The sequence below is a fragment of the Sapajus apella genome, unplaced genomic scaffold (assembly GCF_009761245.1).
Source record: "Sapajus apella isolate SASKATOON/1434 unplaced genomic scaffold, GSC_monkey_1.0 scaffold14, whole genome shotgun sequence".
Taxonomy (NCBI): Eukaryota; Metazoa; Chordata; class Mammalia; order Primates; family Cebidae; genus Sapajus; species Sapajus apella.
This window is the reverse complement of record NW_022436954.1, coordinates 10867535-10892878: the sequence shown is the minus strand read 5'-3', so window position 1 is coordinate 10892878 and position 25344 is coordinate 10867535. Positions and strand designations below refer to the sequence as shown.

The 25344-nt window shown below is 41.2% G+C and overlaps 1 protein-coding gene across 8 annotated transcripts in view; it reads left to right on the top strand.

Annotated features, from left to right (window-relative positions):
- Nucleotides 1-23313, top strand: part of MS4A7 (membrane spanning 4-domains A7) — a 29832-nt gene extending 6519 nt beyond the window's left edge. The window contains exons 1-7 of one of the 8 annotated variants that reach the window (XM_032283291.1): nt 6325-6521; nt 12867-13026; nt 14464-14598; nt 16072-16128; nt 18645-18851; nt 22224-22325; nt 23103-23313. In XM_032283291.1, coding sequence (XP_032139182.1) covers nt 12880-13026; nt 14464-14598; nt 16072-16128; nt 18645-18851; nt 22224-22325; nt 23103-23174 — 720 coding nt within the window. In that variant the 5' untranslated portion in view covers nt 6325-6521; nt 12867-12879 and the 3' untranslated portion in view covers nt 23175-23313. Of the gene's footprint in view, nt 1-6274; nt 6522-7515; nt 7571-8021; nt 8040-12866; nt 13027-14463; nt 14599-16071; nt 16129-18644; nt 19616-22223; nt 22326-23102 lie in introns of those variants that run through there. The other 7 variants (XM_032283288.1, XM_032283289.1, XM_032283294.1 and 4 more) reach the window with 7 other exon arrangements.
- Nucleotides 23314-25344: the final 2031 nt, after the last annotated feature.

Here is a 25344-nt window from a genome sequence, read left to right as displayed (position 1 = left end):
CAACAATTTTGCATGTTCTTCACATGTACCCCAAAACGTAAAATGCAATAAAATAAATAAATGGGAAAAAAATAAAAAATAAAATAAAAATAAAATAAAATAAAATAAAAATAAAAAATAAAATGTATCTACTTCACTAATAAAAAAAAAAGATTTTTATCTTAAGTATATGGACTAATATTACACAGCTGGGACTAATGACTCATCTTTGTTAATGGGAAGACTATTTAAAAAGTTAAATGCATACATACAAGGAGAGCAAAAGTCACCACACTACGATTTTTGTGCCTATAGTCAATATTTTCGCTCTTCACAGCATTCAAATTAAGAGGTTAAAGTCGTTACATAAAAGTCATTATCATATGCTTTATTAAAAGTTTTTATATTATAAAAGTAAAATGCAAAGTTCTAAATAATATTGCCATCAAATAATATTTAATTTGTGTATGTGTATACATTAGATATGTTAAAATTAAGAATATTTTTACAAGATGATTAAGAATATTGAGAGAATAGAATTGGTAACCCACATAACAGAGTTGTCACCTCACCTGATATAAAGTGTACTCACTTTTTAAGAAAAAAAAAATATTTATTATAAAAATAAACTGTAAAATTAATTTCAAATGTTTCCACTACTAGTTTTTTAAAGAGAGGTGTATTATAAACAAACTATACCTGTTCAATAACCTCCATAGGCTGCCTAGAATCTTCTTTGTTCTTACTTTCAGGCCACAAATCTTTTATATAAAGGCAAACATAAAGTTAAGCATTTTGGCTTTTGTATATACACTTTGCTCTTCCATTTGATAATGCAGAAAAATTTGTAACATGAACCTAAAAGCTAGGTTGCATCCTCATTTTAAATAGCATGGGTTTTAATGCCACTCTGCTTGTGGTCAAACTTCAGTTTCAGCTTTAAGTACTCCAGCAATCCTTTAACGCCCACCATAATACTCCTGTCTCCATCTTATCTCCCGTTATTTCTTCTCTGATTCCCTCAGCCATTTTATGAATGGTTCAATTTTGGCAATCATTTGGCAAGTTCCTTTGAAACATTTCTTAAAAACCTTTCCAACCACCTGATAACTTCTTCCAAAAATTCTGTGATCTATTTTTCCACCAAAATATGCGGAACGTTGAGGAGGACCTGAACTTAAAGAATTGCTACTCCACACTTCAAAACCTGACGGCATTACTGAGACTTTTATTGTTACTGTGTCAAAATCATTTTTGTTAAGTCGTTTTTAAAACTTCATCTCTAATCTTACCATTTTAAAAAACAAAAGACAAATTTCTGTCAAAAGAAGAGAACCCATCGTAGCTTTTATATTCCAGTTTTTCTGATTCTGCAACAATTTCCTTGTCAAAAGAGTCTATAGTACCCTCTTTTTTCCTTCTGAGAACTAAAACAGGATATTCACCTACTCTTCAACTGTCCTTTGAGTATCATTCATTGTCAAAATGTTTGTATGATCACGATTTATCCTTGCTGAAATTTCAAGCTTGGCAATGTCTTGCTCCTTATGAAGGAGGATGACTTCATTTGAAAATGGCAAGAATACTGTAGGGGTTAAGAGGGAGCTTTGCCCTTGGCCCTCTGAAGTTTCCCTGGAAAGTCAACTTGCAAAAGGCAGATTAACTAGAGAAAAGGCATAAAAATTATTCAACATATAGACATGAGGGCCTTCAGAATGAAGACCCAAAAAATACAGGGGAAATTGTCCATTTGTGGGCTTAGGTTCAATAAAGTAAGGGCAGCCCTGTAGAAATATGACTGGATATAATCTAATGCTAATAGACTGAGTGAGAAACCCAGCAAGGCCTGTCTTTCTAGTTTTGTTTTGTTGTTGTTGTTGTTTTTGGCCTCTCTGTGCTGCATTCCTTCCTTTTGGGGGTGGGACAGGATGATCCCTGGAATGAGCATCTTATGACCTGCATTTAAACAAAGTAGTTCAGATGATTTCTGTATGGCCAGTTTTTACACAGATAGAGTGGAAGGAGAGTTAGGGTAATACGTTTAGGTTCTATGGCTGGCTTTGGGGAGAGGGGTTCTGGTTTCTGTGACCCACCTTGGGGAGGATTCTTGTTTCTACAGCTAGCCTCAGAGGAAAATAAGACTGAGAGACATGAAGGTCCAAGAAGGTCAGAGAAAAACTTCTGCTTCTGAGGCATTCATTTTGGGGTATTGTTTTCTGAGCCCCTAAACACATAATAGTTATCTTTGTCTTTGCCCTTTTTATTGCTGTTTTTCTCCTTTTTTCTCTCATGTGCCACTGTAACCATTCTTAGATGGGCCTTTGAGGATCAATGTGCAAAATTCATTATTTGGGTTAAGCATGCCTCCACAGCTAGGTGTCTTACAAGCATTAACTGTCTATCATTTGCATCTTCAGACTGATATTCAGGATAAGCTTCAGGATTTTCACACTAGGCTAGACAACAAATTTTTAAATAAATCCATCAACATATTGATATGGGAGAGGGGTGGGGAAGTGCTGGGTAGAGAAGGGTCAGGCCCCTGGTAAGGGTCCACCCTTCGAGCTTGTGCCCATGAACCTAGGTAAGAACAGGCACTCTTGTTTTCATGCCCAAATGTTGCATTTCCAAGCTGGCCGTGCCCCCACTCCTCCTGTGCCTATAAAAACCCTGAGACCCTAGCAGGCATACACACACAAGTGGCTGGACATCGAGAGGAACACACTGGCAGAAGAACATACCAACAGAACACACCAAAAGATGCTGGCAGACCATTGATAGAACTGGCGAAATGAAGCTAATGCCAAAGGAAATTTGGCCGAGGATGGTTGGAGGACAGCCAGGCTGCTGAGTGGTCAGACACCAGGGGAAGACCACCTTCCCAGTCCATCCCACTTCTGGCTCCCCATCCACCTGTTGGTACTCATTCTCCAAGCTCACATGTGATCTGATTTTTCTTGCACACCAGGGCAAGGACCCTGGGATACAGAAAGATCTCTGTCCTTGCGACAAGGCAGAGGGTCTAATTGAGCTGATTAAAACAAGTTACCTGCAAAAAGCTAAGCTGAAAGGGCACATGGTAACACATGCCCACTTGGGCTTCAGGAGCTGTGAACACTCAACCCTGGATTCTGCCATGGAGTCAGAGCCTACACTCCCTACGACCTGCCCGTCTGCATGCTTCCTTAGGGGTATGAGCTGTGGGGCACCAAAGAAGTGAGCCATGTCCCCATCGCACATCCTGAGAGGGGGATAAGGGAAAACTCCCTTCATTTCAGTATGTTAAAGCTTATTCACCCCATGAGAGCCATTTAAAATGCTATTCTTAGCATCAGTTCTGTTCCATTGGTCTATTCATCTTCTTGCTAGGCCTACTACTAGGATTATGTAGTATGCTTCCTTGCTGTTCTATTTTAACATTCCAGGAGAATGTAAACCCCACAAAGGAAGGTGATTTTGTCTGTTTTGTTCATGGATACAATTCAAGCACCTAGAACACAGCCTGGCACAGAAAAGGCACTGAAACTATGGTATTTCAATGAAAAGTGAGGAATATTCTTCATGTGGAATTTTTTAAAGGAATGCTGTGCCCTACACCTCTTCAGTAAGGATATTTTCTGTGAAGTACCGTGAGAGGCCTGCTCTGTGCATGGCAACATCAGCAGAGGCAGAGACCAAGAAAGGCAGAAACCTGACAGAGATGCTGAGGATGGTGTAGAAAGAGACTCCCCGTGCTTAGTCATCCCATCATGTCCATTGTCCTGTGTAGCCTCCAGTTACACAAAGCCAGAGATGCTCAGCCTCATCCCCATCTGAGACACTTGCATTCTTTTGCCGTATTCATCATCACTGAATGGTCAGTCCTAGCAATCCTGGTTTACTCTGACATCAAGGGCACCAGGAAATAACCATTTGTTCATTTTTCACTTGGAAGGAAGGGTCTCACACCAGATTTGGGGGTTTACTGTTCAAGTCCAGATGACCAGTAAAGTAAGTTCCTGAAAGTAATAATATTGCAGTTAAGAGCACAGCCTCTGAATTAAGATTACTTGGATTCAAATCTAGGCTTCGCTAATTACTATGTGGTGTGACTTGGGGTAAGCTACTTAACCTCTCTGAAATTTAGGTTATCAGCCAAAAGACAGAAACCTTCTGTTATTTTAGCAGAGAGTATTTGCCAGAAAGAGTCATTGCCTGTGTGTTAAAGAACTGCAAAGGCATGAAGAAAACAATTAAACATTGTAGAGATAGAAACTGCATGAATTGACCACCACCCCAGTCACTACAAACTCCTTAAGCAACTTCTGGCCTTTAGCTTCCCCCACCTATAAAATGCTGAAGTTGCAGGAAAAAAATCCTTTCCCTCTCATTCTGCTGACATGCTATGAGATTCTAAGAGACAGGAAGATAATTCTGTGAGTGCAGCCAGTAACCAAGTCAGACGCCAAGGAGATCTGTATTGCTGCTCCAGGGAATCTCTCGCTGGACAACCAGACCTTGTGCCCTAGCCCCAGCCAGTCATCTCCACTGATAGGGAAAAACATACAGTTACTTCTGTCCAAGGCTGGCAGAGTACTCTGAGATATGAGACGCACTTCCACTTTACTAGCTTCATGGTCTGCTTGGGGATTGTGGGGAGAGTGTACCCTTGAAGTAGGCTAGCACTGTGAGTCACTTGCCTGTCTAGAGCACCAGGACTGTTTGCAAAGGGCTGAGGAGATTCCCGTCAATGGGCAGGAGCATGAGTTTAAGTAAACATAGATTACTCTTAGAGATCAGAGATCAGGCCAGAGAAAAAATGCACTTTTCTCTAAAGAGGATGGGAGAAGATGTTGGACAAGAAATAGCAGACTTTCTCAATGGTTAATACCTGCTAGGCTCTATGGTGGGCGCTTTTATGTTATTTCACTTAATCCTCACAACAACTCTGAAAAATCTTTTTTCAAATTTTATTTATGAGAAAACGAACTGAATATTTAACTGATTTTCTCACAAACGTCTTCTCAGGCTCAGAAGAAGTGTGAGAGAAGCCCAAATGACTAAGGTTCTTTGACAGTCTGGTCAAAGCAGGTCATACACCCAGAGGAAGGTCTGGACTGTGGAAGCTTTCGTAAGCAAAGACAATGTTGGTTGTGGGTGTTAAGATGTTGACCAAGCTGGACGCAGTGGCTCACACCTGTAATCCCAGCACTTTGGGAGGCTGAGGTGGGTGGATCACCTGAGGTCAGGAGTTCAAGACCAGCCTGACCAACATGGTGAAATCCCATCTTTACTAAAAATACAAAAATTAGCCAAGCATAGTGGTGGGCACCTGCAGTTAGCTATTTGTGGTGCTGAGGCAGGAGAATCACTTGAACCTGGGAGGTGGAGGTTACAGTGAGCCAAGGTTGCACCATTGCACTCCAGCCTGGGCAACAAGAGTGAAACTCCATCTCAAAAAAAAAAAAAAGATGTCAACCAAATGGCAGACTGCTGCCATGAAGGAAGCCCAGACCTCAATGAGTTGGGGCAGATTCCTTCAGCAGTATCACCTCATTTGGAGAATACAAGGACTGGACTAAAATACTCTCCAAGTACTTTATCAGTTATTTAAACCTCCCTCGTTTAGGTTTGTTCCTCTCTTAGGAGACAGCCTTGCCACCCTTCAGGAAACTGAGACAACACATATGGACCATGTGTCGCCAGCTGCTGCACATCCCAGGGCCATCTTAAACCCTCCCCTTCTGAGCAATGGCTGTTCTACAAGAAGCCTTAAAAGGCATGTGAAAGTGGCAACAGTATCCCCTCAACAACAAATACTTCCCAAATATGAGCTTGTTTGGAGGCGGATGGCTCTGCCTCTGACTCCAATCCACTGGCATCTTTCCCAAGATGTGCCTAGACTTCTCTGAGCATGAGGCCAAAGACAGAGAATGAAGACACCCAAAAGAAGTAACAAGGGGGCACTGAATTTTCCATAGGCTGCTTTCAGTTTACCAAGAGCCTGGAAAGTGAGAGAATAAATAAATTCTCCAAAATTCAAACTTAACATTACTATTATCAATATTTATTGTCTACTTTTTGAAAACTCTTTACATCTTTTTTCTTTAATTCTCCCAACAGCCACAAAGTGGAATTATTATTATCCATTCTTCATTTAGTAGACAAGAAACTCGGGTAAGCAAAACTAGATGACTTACGTAACTCTATGTAGAAGTAGTGAAAATTAATTCTAACTGGGACTGTACAAATCACTAGTCTGCACATGGTTCTTTTTCTCATGTGTCACTTCTATCTTGTGTCATTTTTCCAAACCTCAGAATTTAGAAAGAGGAAACAGAGACGCTTTTTATATAGCAACTGTCTGTAACTACAGCAAATTCATATCCTGTGTAATCATAAATACTGCACTGAGAAAGGGACAGGAAGTCTCAGAAGCAGGAGAGCAGAGCGGCCAGATCTGTCTGCAGGAACAGCCAGTGGGAGGATCCAGCTGAGCGAGCGCTCCACAGAGGTGAACTGACCCACCAGCCACAGCACAAGGGAGCAGGCTGTGAGAACAGGTAGGCACCTTGGTTTAGATCATGACTTTTGGGGGAGATTATGTGCTTCTGAAAAGACAGCCGGGGAATTGGGTTATCATCCTGTCTCTGAATCTGACAACCTGAGTGAGTTGGAGCATCAGGTTTGTCTCCTTTTGGGGTCTCAGTTGATTCACATGCCAAATAAGAAAGTTAGGTAACAATTCTTAGGTTTCCCTCAAGATTTGAGGTCACTTTCTGCAATGCTCTGCAATCTCCTGGTGTGTCACTCAGTCTTACACAGAGTATACTCTCAACAAATACTGTGCAATTAGGCTGAATCCTGCATTAGAACCCCGTTGGCCTACTCTAATTCTGTAATACAGAAAATTGCTGGGCAGAGCTGTTGACCTCCATGCCATGATTTATCTTCAAAGCAAGGATTTTAGAGCCATCTTGGAAGTTGTGGGTCCTGCCTGTCTATCTCCACAAAGCAAATGTGGAAGGACAAAGCATCCTCTCGGCCTGTGGTGTTTGGAGATGATAGCATCAGCCTGGAGACTTCTTGTGAAACAAAAAGAATCTTGGTTATATAGGATCCTCCTAAAAGTAGCAACGTGTGTCAAAATTTAAGTATCATAGCTTTAAATGTAATGCATGCACTTCCATATGTCACTCCGAGATAATTAAATGCAGGAGGCATCACAAAAGCGCAAAGATGTTCATTATGGCATTGTTCATAGTGGCAAAAAGAAAAAATAGAAATCACCTAAATAGTCATGAATATGTGACTGGTTAAATGAATCTAGAGACATCCATTTATGTAAATATACCATTTGGCTTTTCTATTGTAGTAAAATATACTTAAAATAATTGTAGCCTTTTAATCACTTTCAAGTGTACCATTCGGTGGCATTAAGTACCTTCACACCATTGTGCAACCATCACCACCACCCAACTCCAGAACTTTCTTGTCTTCCCAAACTGGAACTCCATGGCCATTAAACAATAGCTTTCCATTCCCCTCTCTCCGCAGCCCCTGGCAACCACCATTCTACTTTCTGTGCATCTGACTATTGCAGGTGCCTCAAGTAAGTAGAATCATGTAATCTTTGTCCTTTTGTGACTGGATTATTTTACTTGCCATGTTGTCTTCAAGGTTCATCCATGTTGTGGCATGTATCAGAATTTATCATTTGCTTTTAAATGTAGTATTTTTATTATTTCTATTTCTTAGTCAAAGATGTCTGCAGAATAATGTTAAGTGCGAAAAGAACAGTTATAGATGGCATGGATAGAATGACTATTTCTGTAGAGTTATGAATGTCTATGAATGTATATAAAGAGGAGAGAGACAAAGTGACAGAGGGGAAGGGAGAATGTAAAGAATATATGCATATGAAACGAGTAATCGGGTGGCAGTTGAAAGTTAAGGAGCTTATCTGTTTTCTTCAAATTTTATTCCCTTGTAATGGTAGTACTTTATTCACTTTTTATTTTATTTTTGTTGTACTTTAGGTTCTGGGGTATAGGTGCAGATCTTGCAGAGTTGTTGCATAGGTACATATATGGCAAGGTGGTTTGCTGCCTCCATCCCCCTGTCACCTATATTTGGCATTTCTCCCCATGTTATCCCTCCCCAACCTCCCCACGCCCTGCTGTCCCTCCCCACCGCCCCCAATACCCCAGTGTGTGACGCTTTCCTCCCTGTGTCCATGTGTTCTCATTGTTCAACACCTGCCTATGAGTGAGAACATGTGGTGTTTGATTTTCTGTTCTTGCGTCAGTTTGCTGAGAATGATGGTTTCCAGATTCGTCCATGTCCCAACAAAGGACAAGAACTGATCATTTTTATGGCTGCATAGTATTCCATGGTGTATATGTGCCACATTTTCCTGATCCAGTCTATCATCGATGGACATTTGGGTTGGTTCCAGGTCTTTGCTGTCATAAACAGTGCCACAATGAATATACATGCACATGTGTCTTTATAAGAGAATTATTTATAATCCTCTGGGTATATACCCAGTAATGGGATTGCTGGGTCAAATGGTATTTCTATTTCTAGGTCCTTGAGGAATGGCCACATTGTCTTCCATAATGGTTGAACTAATTTACACTCCCACCAACAATGTAAAAGTGTTCCTATTTCTCCACATTCTCTCCAGCATCTGTTGTCTCCAGATTTTTTAATGATCGCCATTCTAATGGGCATGAGATAGTATCTCAATGTGGTTTTGATTTGCATTTCTCTAATGACCAGTGATGATGAGCATTTTTTCACATATTTATTGGCCTCATATATGTCCTCTTTTGAAAAGTGTCTGCTCATATGCCCACTTTTGAATGGGTTTGTTTGGGTTTTTTTTTTTATCTTGTAAATCTGTTTTAGTTCTTTGTAGTTTCTGAATATTAGCCCTTCGTCAGATAGGTAGATTGCAAAAAATTTTTCCCATTCTGTTGATTGCCAGTTCACTCTAATGATTGTTTCTTTTGCTGTACAGAAACTCTGGAGTTTAATTAGATCCTATTTGTCTATTTTGGCTTTTGCTGCCAATGCTTTTTGTGTTTTAGTCATGAAGTCCTTGCCTATACCTATGTCCTGAATGGTTTATGCACTCTTTCAAAGAGAACAAACAGTTAAGAAATAATAAAGGATCATGCCTGTAATCCCAGCACTTTGGGAGGCCAAGGCAGGCAGATCATGAGATCAGGAGTTTGAGACCAGTCTGACCAACATGGTGAAATGCCGTCTCTACTAAAAATACAAAAATTAGCCAGGTGTGGTGGCATGCACCTGTGGTCCCAGCTACTCGGGTGGCTGAGGCAGGAGAACCGCTTGAGCTGGGATGTGGAGGTTGCAGTGAGCCAAGATTGAGCCACTGCACTCCAGCCTTGGTGACAAAGCGAGACTCTGTCTCAAAAAAAATGAAAGGAAGAAAGAAAGAAATAACAAAGGAAAATAAATGTTCATGGTATCAGATAGATAGGCTATAGTCTGAAAGTATCAATTAAACTTTAAAGTCTGAGCTTCAAGCTGAGAATCAAGCATTTTCTGCAAACTGACAGAAAAGCAGAAGATCAAACACCGCATGTTCTCACTCATAGGCGAGTGTTGAACAATGAGAACACATGGACACAGGGAGGGGAGCACTACACACTGGGGTCAGTTGGGGGGAAATAGGGGAGGGACGGTGGGGGGTGGGGAGCTGGGGAGAGATAGCAAGGGGAGAAATGCCAGATGTAGGTGATGGGGAGGAAGGCAGCAAATCACACTGCCACGTGTGTTCCTATGCAACAATTTTGCATGTTCTTCACATGTACCCCCAAACCTAAAATGCAATAAAATAAATAAATGGGAAAAAAAAAACAGATGCCCCACCCCCCAAAAAAATTATGAGATCTAAAAAATAAAGACAGGAAACCAGAGCTAAAGAGGCTGGTCATGAAGGCTAGAGGAAGGAGTCTAGGTGGCATATTTGGGCTATTGAACCACAAGGGGCAAGGTAGAAGTCAAGTTCTATAACATGAAAACAATTCAGGAAATAGAAATCTTCAACCTCTATTTCCTAAGATTAGCGACGTTCCTGGGGGAGGATATGGAACTGATGAGCGGCAGCCAATGCTTCAACAATAAGGGAGGAAGAACAGAGAGGATAAGAATCATATGTAGCTAGCTGGGCAAGCACAGACTTACAGGGATGTACAAGAACTCTGGTGATAGATGGCCCATGCCCAAATCTTGCTTCCACTACCTGCTAGGTAAGCAATCTTATGCAAGCTATTTCATTGCTCCAAGCCTCATTTTTCTGATCTTCAGGGTTCAAGTAACAACAGCACTCATCTCTGAGAGTCGTTGTACAGAATAAATGAGAACGTCACAACGCTCTTAATAGAATGTCACATGTGTAGTTCATGCCCAATCGATGTTAGCAGTGATTATCATTTTCCACATTCACAGTTCATGCTCAATCAATGTTAGCAATGATTATCATTTTATCAGAACTAGTATTTGATTCTGAAACCTAGAATCTTGCTAAGATTGAGACTTTTTCTACTTCTCTGGCTTTAAAGATGTGCTAGTTAAATGAATCTAGAGACATCCATTTATTTAAATATACTATTTGGAAGGCTCACCCTGGCTCCACTGCAGGGATTTAGTATCAACATGATTCCTTTCATAGGACATGTAAGCTCACCCATACTTCTACCCAAATTTCCAAATTCCAAGAAATAAAAATTATCTCCTTAAACAAAGAGAACTTTAGGTTTAATAATTCTTCAGAGAAGCTACTTGGTGCTTATCAGAGAGCATGAGAAAGTAAGGCACAGATCTAGGAGGAGAAATAAAATAGAGGTCCCAACATTGGCTGTTATGGAACACCTGATAAAACTCAGAGAGTTACAACAAAAGGCACTCACATATGTCATTCAAATCCTCACAAGAGACCTTCATGATAGTGTCATCATCCCTACTTTACAGATAAGGAAACTGAGGATGAATAAGGGGAAATGTCCTATCCACGGCCAGCTCATCAATATCAGAGCTGAGCTTCCCATGAATATTGGAGATAACTGATATGTTTTGTGAGTTTATCACATGCCTCACTCTATGTTGAGCCCATCATATGTGCCGTCTTATGTAACCCATGCCATAAATCTGTGAAGTGGTGAAATACCTTGCCCAGGGTGAGTTTAGCATTCATTGGTGGATATGGGAGCTGAACACAGGACTGGACTCCAAGTCACATGCTCAGATGTGCAACTAGACGCCGAGGCATTGGATTCCCATCCCAGTGCACTTTTCCATCTCCCTCACTAGTAAAGAGATTCTAGGTGTCATTTCGAATCTTTACATGTTGTCCACTTCTCCCAAGAGACCCCAGAACCATTCCTAAAGCACCAACACATTGAAGCAAAACGTCAGGCAGCAGAGCTGTGGCACTTTTCAAGGATCACAAGTCTTTAACTAAACTCTGGCCTTCAGTAGGGAGAATGCTGAGCTGAAAACAAATCTGGGCAACATTTCAGGGGCTGAGCCCTGCTTCTGACACCACAGAGGCCCAGCAATGCTGCTGAGTTGGCGGTGGCAGACAACTTGCTCCTGGAATCTACAAGGGAACTGGAAATGTGAGGAAGGAAGAGAGGAAGCAAGAGGAAGTTGAGGAGAATTGACATGGCATAGAGAAAAATATCACAAGCCTCTGAGCCAGATAAGTCTCAATCCAGTCATGTAAACACAGGCTGTTAATATTTGCTCTCACATATTGAACACATTCTGTGTGCCAGGCTGAGTGCTTTATGTGACTATTTTATTCCATGAAAATCGCTTGAACTTTTCAGCCCTAGGTTTCTAATGTATAAAATTGATTTAATGACATGTAAGTGACAGGGTTGTTATAAAGATTAGAGTTGCAATGGTCTAATTCCTGGAAGTCAGCAGAAGTTAAATAAATGTTTACGTTACTAATTACTAAGCCAATGCAAGCAAGGAGGAAGATTTAGGATGGGACAGGCCATCTTGCTACAGGAAAGGAAAGTGGAACAGCATTCATCCCCAACATTTTTTTTTGTTTTTTGAGACAGAGTTTTTGTTGTTGTTGTTTGTTTGTTTGTTTTTTGAGACAGAGTCTTGCTCTGTCACCAGGCACCAGGCTGGAGTGCAGTGGCATGATCTCGGCTCACCGCAACCTCTGCCTCCTGGGTTCAAGTGATTCTCCAGCCTCACTCTCCCAAGTAGCTGGGATTACAGGCATGCACCACCACACCTGGCTAATTTTGGATTTTTAGCAGAGACAGGGTTTCTCCATGTTGGTCAGGCTGGTCTCAAACTCCTAACCTCAGGTGATCCACCTGCCTCGGCCTCCCAAAGTGCTGGGATTACAGGCGTGAGCTATTGCACCCAGCTCACCCCCAACATTTTTATGAAGATAAAATGAAGACAGGAGTAGAAGACTGATCAGTGCAAGTGTAGAACAAAAGTGTAATTCTGGAAGAGGTGGTATGGGAAGGTAGCACAGGTGAAGCAGAGACACAGGAGATAGGGAAAAGAAGCTGGAAACAGGGGTCATTGGAGGGAGAGTGAGATGGACACATTCAGGGCTGCAAAGCAAGTTCTATGTGATTTGCTCACTTCTCAATTGTGGGAACCCTCAAAATGTGTGCAGTTCTCTCCCAGTGACATGCCTCTTGACCACAATGGATGAACTGTGCCCAGAATGTTCATTTTATAATGCTCCATCGATCCCCATGTTTTGTTTTGTTTCTAAAGGACAACTGGCCTTTGAGTAATGGCAAAAAACCTAAGTTCCTACAATGTATGGTCCCTGGGAAGCTTATGACTATAAGTCAAACCTTGGGAAGTAACTTAGTTTGATGCCTTTCCAGCATCATCAGCATCATGCTGTTACAATCCCAAACCATGAGGGCTTTTGACATCTTTACACCAAAGGGCATCACTATCCCTGAAAGACAGAAACCTGGACACACGTACCAAAAAGAAGATTACCTGCAGAGTGGGCTGCCAAAAGAAGCCACTGTTCTCGGGGTAAGTCCATCTCATTATAAGGGGAACATTGAGAAAATACTTTGTAAATGTATCTAGACTACAGATCTACAGTGGGGCTGGGAAGCTCTTTCACTCTTTTCTGGCTGATTCCAGGCTAATGGGAACATAAAATGGAGCTTTAAGGGAGGACTATATCCTCTGCAGCAGTTTCTACAAACTAAAATTACTGTATCTTTTCCACTAGCATGCTTCACAATGAACAAATTAGTCTTTTTATATTATCTTTAGTAAAGATGGTCTATTTAACCATATGGATTTTACTCAATATGATTAAATTAGATATTCTTAACTTTGAGCTCATTTTTCAAATATTTTGAGATGAGATAATGAAGACTAATCTCATGACCTATTTTCTCCCTGTTCATATGAGTAAGTATAAGACTTCCAAGTGTCCCAGATCATCGTCCCTCAAATCCAGAACTTTAATCTCTATATGGTTTTGAATACCCTCTTATAATACCCACCTCCTGTTCACTCTCAGTTTTAGATGGATCTGCCTTCCCTGTTTCTTAACTATTCTTAGTATAGCCGGTAATCTTTTACAAATGAAAGTTAGACCATATATTCTTCTGGCCCCAAATTATCTAGTGGGATTCCTTTTTTTGCTCAAAATGAAAAGAAAAGTTGGTAAAACGGAGCCTAAAAATCCCTACATAGTTTGCCCCATGCCTCCCGTACTTCACAGGCCTCACGTCCTGCTACTTTGCTCTTAATTCTATTCTGCCTCCCATGGAAATTGTATGTAAAGGACATAGTACATATAAGCTCTCCAATGGTAGCGATTTTCATTTGTTTCATTCCCTGGAGCCTGCACACAACAGGTTATTCAATAACTACTGACGATATGAATGGTTGACTTTTTTATTTTTCCTATGTTTGCACCATCTTTCAATTGCACATGCATTAAATTATGAAAAAAAGCATGGGCTTTGGACCAAGCTAACAGCCAAAACTCCAGTTCTTCCACTTGTGAAATAATTATTATTAAAATCCAATGATGAACAAAATAAGATGAATTACAGCAGAAGAGATGACCTGCTCTGTCTAATTTCAACTGAAAAAGTGTTTCATTAACACTCCTATGGAAAGTTGGCTATTTCCACCTCACTGGACAACTTTTTAAATCTACTTTTCAAGGAAATACATTTAAAAACTGTCAAGTATCTTTTTCAAACAAAGTTAAAATGTGCACATGATCACTTCCCAATTTGCTAGTTTAATAATCCTATCAGAAGGGATTGGTTATGTATGGCTTCCTCTAGAAACATTTCTATCGGCTCCTTGTAACATTTTTTCCTCTTTAATATGACAAATTATAATGTATTTTAATACTCTTTATACTTCACAATGTGCGTTCAAATAATCACTTTCATCTGTTTGAAGTGTATTCTAGATTTCCTGTCTTCTCTCTTGTAGATTGTCCAGATCCTGTGTTGCCTGATGATATCAAGTTTGGGGGTCATCTTGGTTTTTGCTCCCTACCCTTCCCACTTCAATTCAGAAATTTCCACCACTCTGATGTCTGGGTACCCATTTTTAGGAGCTCTGTGTGTGAGTAGAATGGGGGTCTCTAATGCTTTATAAATGCTAACCGGGTGCATAGTCATGAGTGACTCAGACTCCAAGAGGCCAGGAGGCAAAAGAATGTAAGGCCTCATCTTTCCTTCTATCATTGCCCCACTCCATGTTCCCCCTATTCAAGAAGAGCAGCAGAGAGACTTAGTCTGTCGTCCTGCAGGGCAGGGGGCAAGAGGAAATGGTAATACAATGGGTATACCAGCACAGCATTTTTTACCTGGCATTATAGCATACCTCTGGAAAGGTGGATGCTTTTTCATATCCCTCTTTGGGGCTTTGATGAGGCCACTGGATTCTCTCCATTGTGAGAATAATTAACTTTTCAGGTAGAGAGTGAAAAGGCCGTTTTTAAACAATAAATTGAGCACCACTGGTTGATGCCACAGGTTTGCAGAGATTTCGATTCACAAGGGTAGGATTCATGGGAGGCAGGAACATGCTTGCTATGTGTTCAGAGGTAATCCTGAGCACTTGAGAAACTCTCTTTGCTGCCTTCCACCTAATGGCTCATGAAAAAGGGCCTAGTAGATCTATTTTGCAGAGAGTGGCCAGGGCAAGCTCACACTTCCCACAAAGGGTTATTTCTTCTCCACATAGTATTTTATACAAAGGAGAAAAAGCAAACATTCTGGGCAGATGACATATACTAAGGTACCACATCTGTGTGGATATAGTTCCTGTGTGCACACAAACTGTGCAGTCATGTAAGGAGGCCCTGCTCCCGCCCCAGAGCACAATTTGTCCTTGACTTCTCCCTATAACCAGTGGGGCCCACATCTCCTTAGAGAAGGCAGTGTTAGCTCATACTGGACCCTCTTTGCCTGTGACTATTCAATATCCAGGCCACACAGTCAAGCAACTTTTCAGCTTCTCAGAATACCTTTCCTCTGCCAGCTGGATCTTTAATACCACTTGGATTAAATACGGACTTTTGGGGCTTTATGATAAAGACTTCACGTCAGGGCCTATTCTTCCCACTTTCCTCAACTCCCGTTCTGAGTCAAGCAACATACACCAATAAATTCCAGTCCATGTGTTTCCATACCTCGTCCCATCAGAGCCTCTTTCCTGAATGCTTCTGTGGGTTGTTCCCATCTCTTTATCCACCTGAGTCATTCTCAACCTCCTCTCTTTCAACCCTGTAATGTAGTAACACTCTTCTCATTCCCATGTACACCTTTTCTCCAGGACTCCTCAGTTCCTAGTGATTTCCACTAAAACAAATCCAACCCCTCTGTGTATCTGCATGTCATTATAAGTTGATATAGACATTCTTACATCAGGTGGGAACTAGGCCTTTCCAGAAATGTGGACCCACACAATTTCTGCAGTGTTCTCTCTCTAAAAATTTTCCAACAGCACTTTCTGATGGAGTGATTGATAGTGACATGGTGAGCACATTTCCACAAGACAACTGAACTGATCGTTTCTCTCTTTTCTGAGCAGTTTGGCATTACTGGATCCCTCTCAATTATCTCTGGAAAGCAATCAAGTAAGCCTTTTGTAAGTATAAGGACCATCAAATCTCAGCTGGTTGGAATCGAAGGAATGTCAGAGTTAATTCTTTTAGTTCAAAATTCCTATTTTACAGTTTAGGGAGACAAAGCTTATAATAGGGAAGCCCAGGTTCTCCTGGCTGTTCCATTGGTAGAACCAAGAGTAGAGCCCAAATTTCTTGCCTCCTAGATCATATAGCCTATATCCTGGGAAACTCCTTACTCCCCAGGCAAACCAGGATAGCTGGTTTACCCTACTCAATGGCCATGGTAACAAGTTGAAAGAAGTCCATGATATATTTTCAAATTTCTACTACTTAAGCAACTGAAATAAACCTCATCCAGTCAAATATCAGGTAGGGAGGCATTCATTCCTCTGTTAGAAGAGGGTGTTGTCATCTTTTTCTAGGCTGGAGGAAACTATTTCCATCCAAAAACCAATTCTTGATAATTGGATGTCCAAGAAAAATATCACTTCAAAGTAAGGTGGCAGAGAATGTGGGTGATGGAGTGGGGGTGAGGGGAATTTCTGTAACGTCAGCACTGATTGCAGCACCAAACACAAAGACAATACCACTCATGCCACTGCCAACATCCCCTTGGCTTCCTCAACCACTTTAGAATTATATATTGCCCTAAGTGCTTCTAAAATATGACCTTTGGTCCCTCCTTAGAAACCCAGTTTATGGCTTCTTACTTAAAGGAGCAGCTCAGAGAAAAGACAGAAGCAAACTGGAGAAGTTGGAATACCGACCTACAGGTGGATCAGGCCTAAGAGAACCACATTCACCACACCACTTCCCGAATCCTCTTCTACAATTTGGGAGAAAGGATTCTCCCATAGCACGATGATGCATCAGCAAAGACACACATGCTCTTCTCTGTTTAAGCATCATTGGAAGAGAATGTATGCTGGGGAGGATGCTTGTCTTGCCCTTTTCTACTCCAGCTCTGTAGCTACATAAATTCATGCACTGAGTCTCCAGCAGATGAAAGGAAAACTAGTCCCAATGGGCAGTATCTTTGCCCAAAGCTACCATATGAGCAATGGAGCCCACATGTTGTTCTCTGTCCCACATGTGGAGTCAAGTCGAAGCATAGATTTCCCTTTCTGTCTATTCAGCGCATTTGGGAAGCCACTTCTGAGATCAGACGATTCATCTTCCACATTTTATAAATGAGATAACCGAAGCCCAGAGTAAGAAGGGCTTGCTGAAGCACACAGATGAGTCGGTGACAGAGCTAGGATAAGAGTAGAGGTTTTCGGATTCTAAGTCCAGAACTCTTACTCCAACCAATGAATGCTGTGAACTCTTCAAAACTCTCTTCCCTACTCCTGGGTTCTAGACTGCAGCTTCAATCATCAGGAGCATATACCAGCCTCATACACCAACCATGTGTCCTCAGACCCGTATCTTCTTCTTTTTTTTTTTTTTTTTTGAGACAGAGTTTCACTCATGTTACCCAGGTTGGAGTGTAATGGCACGATCTCGGCTCACCGCAACCTCCGCCTCCTGGGTTCAGGCAATTCTCCTGCCTCAACCTCCTGAGTAGCTGGGATTACAGGCACGCACCACCATGCCCAGCTGATTTTTTGTATTTTTAGTAGAGACGGGGTTTCACCATGTTGACCAGGATGGTCTCGATCTCTTGACCTCGTGATCCACCTGCCTCGGCCTCCCAAAGTGCTGGGATTACAGGCTTGAGCCACCGTGCCCGGCCCCGTATCTTCTTGAATCAGGATGTGGCTTTTCCTTAAATCACCTCTGTAGGTGTGTGGCAGGGAAGAGAGAACGGTTGTCATGGAGAGAAGTAAAGGCTTTATAGCTTCTTCCTCCCTTCCTCCCTCCAAGGTTTGTGGGAAAAGTGGCTACGGTCTGATAATATTTCTGTTTGTGAATGGCTGGAGAGAGAAGCATAGGGTCTAATCCCATGTGCCTCTGTCTCATGCCGTCACTTGGGAAAATCGAAGGCATATGCTTGTCATATTGAACAAATATTGCTTGTCAATTGAAAGTATATTTTATGTTCTCATAGAACTGTAGATATGTTTTCCAACTTTTCCAGTTTGCCTCCACCTTTTTTTGAAGCTGCTCTTTTATGTAAATCAAATTCACAGATTCGGTTTACCAGAGGGAAACAAAATCCGTATTCTGGAAGCCTTTAAGGAAACAGAATGATTCTAAGGCTGCTGAGGAAGTCACAGGAGACGTTGGCAGTGACCACAGCAGCACTGTCTCTATCTTGAGTGCTACAGAGTCAAGGGGCCAGAACCCTTCTCCCTAAGGAGGATTTTTCCATGCATTTTCTTATACTACAAGACAAGCATGTAGTAATTATATCATATGATTAACTAAATAGTGACAAGAGACACAAAGATGAATAAAACACAGTTTGTGTCCACACAAGGAAACAGGAAGGAAACAGACCCAAGGAAGCACCATTGCAGTACAATGGACAGAGGGCTAACAGCATCGGTTGCTGATTCTGTGATGAGAACCCAATGCAGAGTTTCTCTTCCAGGACCTGAGCAGCCTAACTTCAAATGCAGTGAGTTCTGTTACTGCAGGAGCTGGCCTCCTCCTCCTTGCTGACAGTGTGGTAGCCCTGAGGACTGCCTCTCAACATTGTGGCTCAGAAAAGGAGTATCTATCCTCACTGCCTTATTCGGAGTACTATTATCCAATATATGAAATCAGAGATTGTGTCCTGACCAGTGTCAGTTTAACAGTGAGTAGCTTCAGATTGAATATCCTGTCGTGTGAAATCTCAGTGTCTTCCCTCTGCATAACCTCTGTTTTTCTGGCAGTCTCTGGTCCTGTTGGTCCAAATGCCTGGAGACAGACAGAAATAAACAAACACTTGTGGTTGGAAGAGGCCTGTCTGCAGACTGCATGGTGTGGGGGGTGTACCAGACAAAGTCAGAAGAGGAAATCAAGGACAACAGGGAGACTATCACTCTTCTGGTTTTTCTTATTACAAACATTCCAACCTTGATGAGTTTGACTCTTAAAGTGCAATCTTTGTTGAATGGGCTTCTCCCTACTCATCACAGGCAGAAATATTCTTCATTTGAATTTTATTTTAATCTGAGATTATCTCTTTTGGGTTCTTTTCTAGGGGTTGGATGCCCTATCCCTTAAAGATGCTTGTCTTCTGATCATCAGTGAATTGAGGACTAGCAGAGGCTGTACAGTGTTCAATTTAACCTTCAAATGCAAGCCTGTATGCTACATTATGTTAGGCATAGAACATGACTCTTAAGCCCAAATACATAATTATTTTGTACTTTGGTCCAACAGGGCTGACAGAGTGCGGTGGGAAGGGAGAAAGCCTGTCATGGATTTGACTTCTAGAAAAAATGTCAACCTCTCTGGGCAGCATTTTCTTGGCACCTTTCTCCCAAACTTGATGATCACTACCTGTTCATGGTGACAAGCCTTGCTTATTCCATCCTATAAATGTAGGGTCATGGTGCTAAAAGCGTAAACCTGTGACCTTTTAAGAGGAAAGATGTGGCTGGGCACCATGGCTCACACCTATAATCCCAGCACTTTGGGAGGCTGAGGCAGGCAGATCACCTGAGGTCAGGAGTTTAAGACCAGCTTGACCAACATGGAGAAACCCTGTCTCTACTCAAAATACAAAATTAGTTGAGCGTGATAGCACATGCCTATAATCCCAGCTACTCGGGAGGCTGAGGGAGGAGAATCACTTGAACCCAGGAAGTGGAGGTTGCAGTGAGCTGAGATTATCATGCACCATTGCATCCCAGCCTGGGCAACAAGAGTGAAACTCTATCTCAAAAAAAAAAAAAAAAAAAAAAAAAAAGACTTTTTCTTTATGAATCCTTGTAGTAAGAGCATGGGGAGCCCAAGGTAGTATCTCTCATTCCCTTGGATACATCTGTCTCGCAAATCTCAGAAAAGGTGTGCAAGCGTTTGCACTCCTGTGGGTCTGCCCATGTGACCCTGAGATTGTCAAAAGCAACCCCTTTGGTTCAGGAGCTAGAGGAAGTGGAAGAACACAGAGACCCATCTGGAAGAAGCCCAGCAGATAGTGTAATCCTGGTGCAGGACAGACATTGGGTAAAGAAATGGGGGTGGGAGAGGCATATTGGGGGTTTAATTTGAAAACAAATTTCATTACCTCAAACTGCCTCCAATTCTCCGATTACTGGAGTCTAAAAGAGCTTCCTACAACATCAGAGAAGTTGGAACATGCCAGACTAAGCAGATTCCAAAGGCTTACTCTGTTAATTAACACAGGAATTACCTGGACAAAAGTAACAAATTTTAAAAGTTAAAAAATTTATAGCCAAGGTTAGAAGAAGAAAGGAAGGAGGGCAGAAGGAAGAACAAATCAAAGAAGAAAGATGTCTTAGGTTCCAGAAGCTAAGGATTCTAAAGCCAAATCATCAAACAAGAGCTGAGGCCAAAAAACCAGGGAAGTCTGGATAAGAATAGGTGTTAGAGGCTAGGATCGTTCACTTTTAACACCCATGACGAGATCCAACATTTGGCAGGACTATAAAGCTCATATTGAGTACCCTGCAAAAATGTTGAAAGCTGAGACGAAATATTTTCCCAATTTGTGAAAATAATATAAAGCAAATTCTGCCCAACATCCCAAGGAATTTCAAGAAAACCTTCCATCAGCTCACTAAGCTTTGTGCAAGCATGCCATCCAAATTCATAATTACATAGGGGAACCTGAAATAAAGGGATAAAGTTAAAAACTGCTACAAGATACATGATCTAAGGTTCTAGCAGAATCAAATCTAAAATTACTATCTAAGGAGATGTCCATAAACCCAACTTATACAATGCCTACCTATCAAAGAACCCTACCACTACCACCATCTACACACTGAAGTTATCCAATAACCAAAATATTATGAGAAGCATAACAGAACACACACACAAAAAAAAACATGGGAAGCAGCAGCAAATGAGGAAACATGAAAATTAGAAGCTCAAGAATTGAGAATACAATAATTTGAACAAGGCTATTATGAAAATACATTTTAAATCATTAAAAATGTTTAAAAAGTAATATAAACCAGGCCAGGCATGGTGACTCACACTTGTAATCCCAGCACATTGGGAGGCTGAGGCAGGTAGATCACCTGAGATCAGGAGTTTGAGACCAGCCTGGCTAACAAGGTGAGATGCATTCTCTACTAAAAACACAAAAATTAGTTGGGAGTGGTGGTATGTGCCTGTAAACCCAGCTACTTGGGTGGCTGAGGCAGGGGAATCACTTGAACTGGGGAGGCGGAGGTGGCAGTGAGCCGAGGCCGCACCACTGCGCTCCAGCCTAGGTGACTGAATGAGACCCTGTCTCAAAAAAATAAAAAATTTAAAAAAATAGATATCAAAATGAAAAAAAAAGGACATTAAAAAAAGATATGTGCATTTGAGAAAAGAAATCATATAATCAGAAATGAAAATTGTCTTTCAAATTAAAAACTGAGCAGATCAGTTAAACAGCAGATTCAATACATTCAAGGAAACAAAGAGCGAAATGGAATTTAGATTTGATTAATCACACAGAACACAACACATTATGTGCGTTTTGACAAGATGGATGAAAGCTTAAAAGCCATGATGGATACAGAGAAGTGGAGAGGTTCAACACATATCTAATATGAGTCCCAGTAAGAGATTATGGAAGAGCGAACGTATGCAAAAGTAAATAACTAGAAATTTTTTAGAATTTAATAAAAACATGAGATTTCAGACTGAAGGAATGCATGGAGACCACTGCAGAATACACAGAAGCAAACACACACCTAGAAATATCATCATGACAATAAAAAGCACCATAGTCAAAAAGAAAATAATAAAAGCAACCAGAGATAAGTGGCGGATTACTCTCCTCTGTCATTAGGTGGGATACCAAAGTTCTGAGATGATACAGTTGCTGCTAATTTCCCTTCTTCTATTAAGAAATCTGAAGGAGAAAGCAGAAAAGAGGATTCAGCAATTTTCCCTGTCCCCTTTTCTCTGCATTGCTGGAGGCTTATTGCCCTGCCTCCTCTCAGTCAGGCACAAGGGCTAGCTTGTGTTGGGTACCAACCACTCATGTCCTGATTTGCAGGGTGTCCTAGTGGTGATGCTCATCTTCACTGTGCTGGAGCTCTTATTAGCTGCATACAGTTCTGTCTTTTGGTGGAAACAGCTCTACTCCAACAACCCTGGGGTGAGTATGCTGACATGTCACATCATACCTGCTGTGTTCCAGAGCCAGGCAACAATAATCCAGGCCCAAAAAAGTGGCGAAAAGAAGAATCAATTATTGTTCATGAGGTGCATGTAGAAAGCAGCTTTCATAATTTAAAAAATGTGTTTAAATAAACGGTCTCCTTCCTGAGGACGCTCTGGTCATCTGGGATCAGCTGATGTCTACTGGGAAGCTGACCAGGTAGAGAATTGGTTAATATGAAGCTAGTTGGCTTTAGAAATCACATAGCCAAACTGTTCATGAAAGAACAAAGACATAGAAAATGAATGATACAGACTATTGGGCTGAGAATGAGAACGTGTCTCCCCTCACGTTTACCATGAACACAGCCACCTGCCTCCCGAGAGAGTCTCCCTAGCCAAGTTTCCTTGCTAATGTGATGAGACTTTACTAGAACGTCTCTGTCCTGTTTATGCTTTCCTGTGCTCTTCCTTACATCCCCTTAGCTCTTGATGTTATAATTTTAAAGTATTTTCATTTCCCCCAAAAGCTATAGCAAAAAAAAGAAATGTTTATAGAATTTGGATGAATTATGATTTAACTATGATCCTATTTAAAAATAGTAAAATAATTAGCAGACTGGAGAATGGCATTATTTTTAACTAATATTGCTACAATTACATTTATGGCAAAGTTGGAAGAACTACTACTATATAACATTTGGGGAAAATGTATTATGTTTTTTAATCTCCAAAATCAAAGTTTAAAAACTCTAACCAATTACATATTTTCTAGCATTCATTCTTCTTGACCCAGTCACAAGATCATATTCAACGGGACAAAAAGAGTTCAAGGTTTTGGATATAAGAAACTCTTGGCCTCAGAGGATAAAGGAAAAGTAACCCAGAATTCACGGTCAAGTGTGATTAGACTTTCCTGAAATCTCCGCCATTTTAGACACTGCGAAATAAATTTTTTCACTTAAAAAAACTTCTGTTTTGTGTTTGTTTACTATGAGTCATCATTTAATTTCTCTTGAAAATAATTTCCTCAAAGCCCGTCAGTAAAGTTTTATTAGCAGGTCTTCCAAAAAGGGTCATAAACTTTATAAACTTTCAGTAAACTGAACAGAAGGTGATACAAAGAAGAGAAAATATGCACTCACGCTAGGGTGAACTTGCTAAGTCATGTGACTCTGCATGCTGTTTCTATATTATTTTCATACTCATATTGCTTAAATATTTCATATTAGGGATTGTAAGAATACTTTAATTACAAATTAAAGGCTATACATAAACTACTCTGCCCGGGCCACTCTCTGAAAAACAGATCTGCTGGGCTCCTTTTTCATGAGCCATTAGGTGAAAGGTAGCAAAGAGTTTCTCAAGTGCTCAGGATTACCTCTGAACACATAGCAACCATGTCCCTGCCTCCCATAAATCTTACCATGTGAATCCAGATCTCTTCAAACCCACGCTGCCAACCAGTGGTGCTCGTTTTATTGTTTAAAAACAGCCTTCTTGGCCAGGCATAGTGGCTCATGCCTGTAATCCCAGCACTTTGGGAGGCCCAAGCGGGTGGATCACCTGAGGTCAGGAGTTCGAGACCAGTCTGACCAACATGGTGAAGCCCAATCTCTTCAGAAATGCAAAAAAAAAAAAAAAAAAAAAAAATTAGTTGGGCATTGTGGTATGCATCTGTAGTTCTACCTACTCAGAAGGCTGAGGCAGAAGAATCACTTTAAACTGGGAGGTGGAGTTTGCAGTGAGCGAAGACTGTGTCATTGCACTCCAGGCTGGGTGATAAGAATGAAACTCCACTTTGACAAACCAGACAAAAACAAGCAATGGGGAAAGGATTCCCTGTTCAATAAATGGTGTTGGGAAAGCTGGCTAGCCACGTGCAGAAAGCAGAAACTGGACCCCTTCCTGACACCTTACACTAAAATTAACTCCAGATGGATTAAAGACTTAAACATAAGACCTAACACCATAAAAACTCTAGAAGAAAATCTAGGCAAAACCATTCAGGACGTAGGCATAGGCAAGGACTTCATGACCAAAACACCAAAAGCATTGACAACAAAAGCGAAAATAGACAAATGGGACCTAATCAAACTCCACAGCTTCTGCACAGCAAAAGAAACAATCATTAGAGTGAATCGGCAACCAACAGATTGGGAAAAAAATTTTTGCAGTTTACCCATCTGACAAAGGGCTGATATCCAAAATTTACAAAGAACTAAAACAGATTTACAAGAAAAAAACTAACAAGCCCATTCAAAAGTGGGCAAAGGATATGAACAGACACTTTACAAAAGAAGACATACGTGAGGCCAACAAACATATGAAAAAATGCTCATCATCACTGGTCATCAGAGAAATGCAAATCAAAACTACATTGAGATACCATCTCACGCCAGTTAGAATGGCAATCATTAAAAACTCTGGAGACAGGAGATGCTGGAGAGGATGTGGAGAAATAGGAACACTTTTACACTGTTGGTGGGAGTGTAAATTAGTTCAACCATTGTGGAAGACAGTGTGGCGATTCCTCAAGGACCTAGAAATAGAAATTCCATTTGACCCAGCAATCCCATTACTGGGTATATATCCAAAGGATTACAAATCGTTCTACTATAAGGACACGTGCACACGAATGTTCATTGCAGCACTGTTTACAATAGCAAAGACCTGGAACCAACCCAAATGCCCATCGACGATAGACTGGATAGGGAAAATGTGGCACATATACACCATGGAATATTATGCAGCCATCAAAAACAATGAGTTTGGGTCCTTTGTAGGGACATGGATGAACCTGGAAACCATCATTCTCAGCAAACTGACAGAAGAGCAGAAGATCAAACACCGCATGTTCTCACTCGTAGGCGGGTGTTGAACAATGAGAACACATGGACACAGGGAGGGGAGCACTACACACTGGGGTCAGTTGGGGGGAAATAGGGGAGGGACGGTGTGGGGTGGGAAGCTGGGGAGAGATAGCAAGGGGAGAAATGCCAGATGTAAGTGATGGG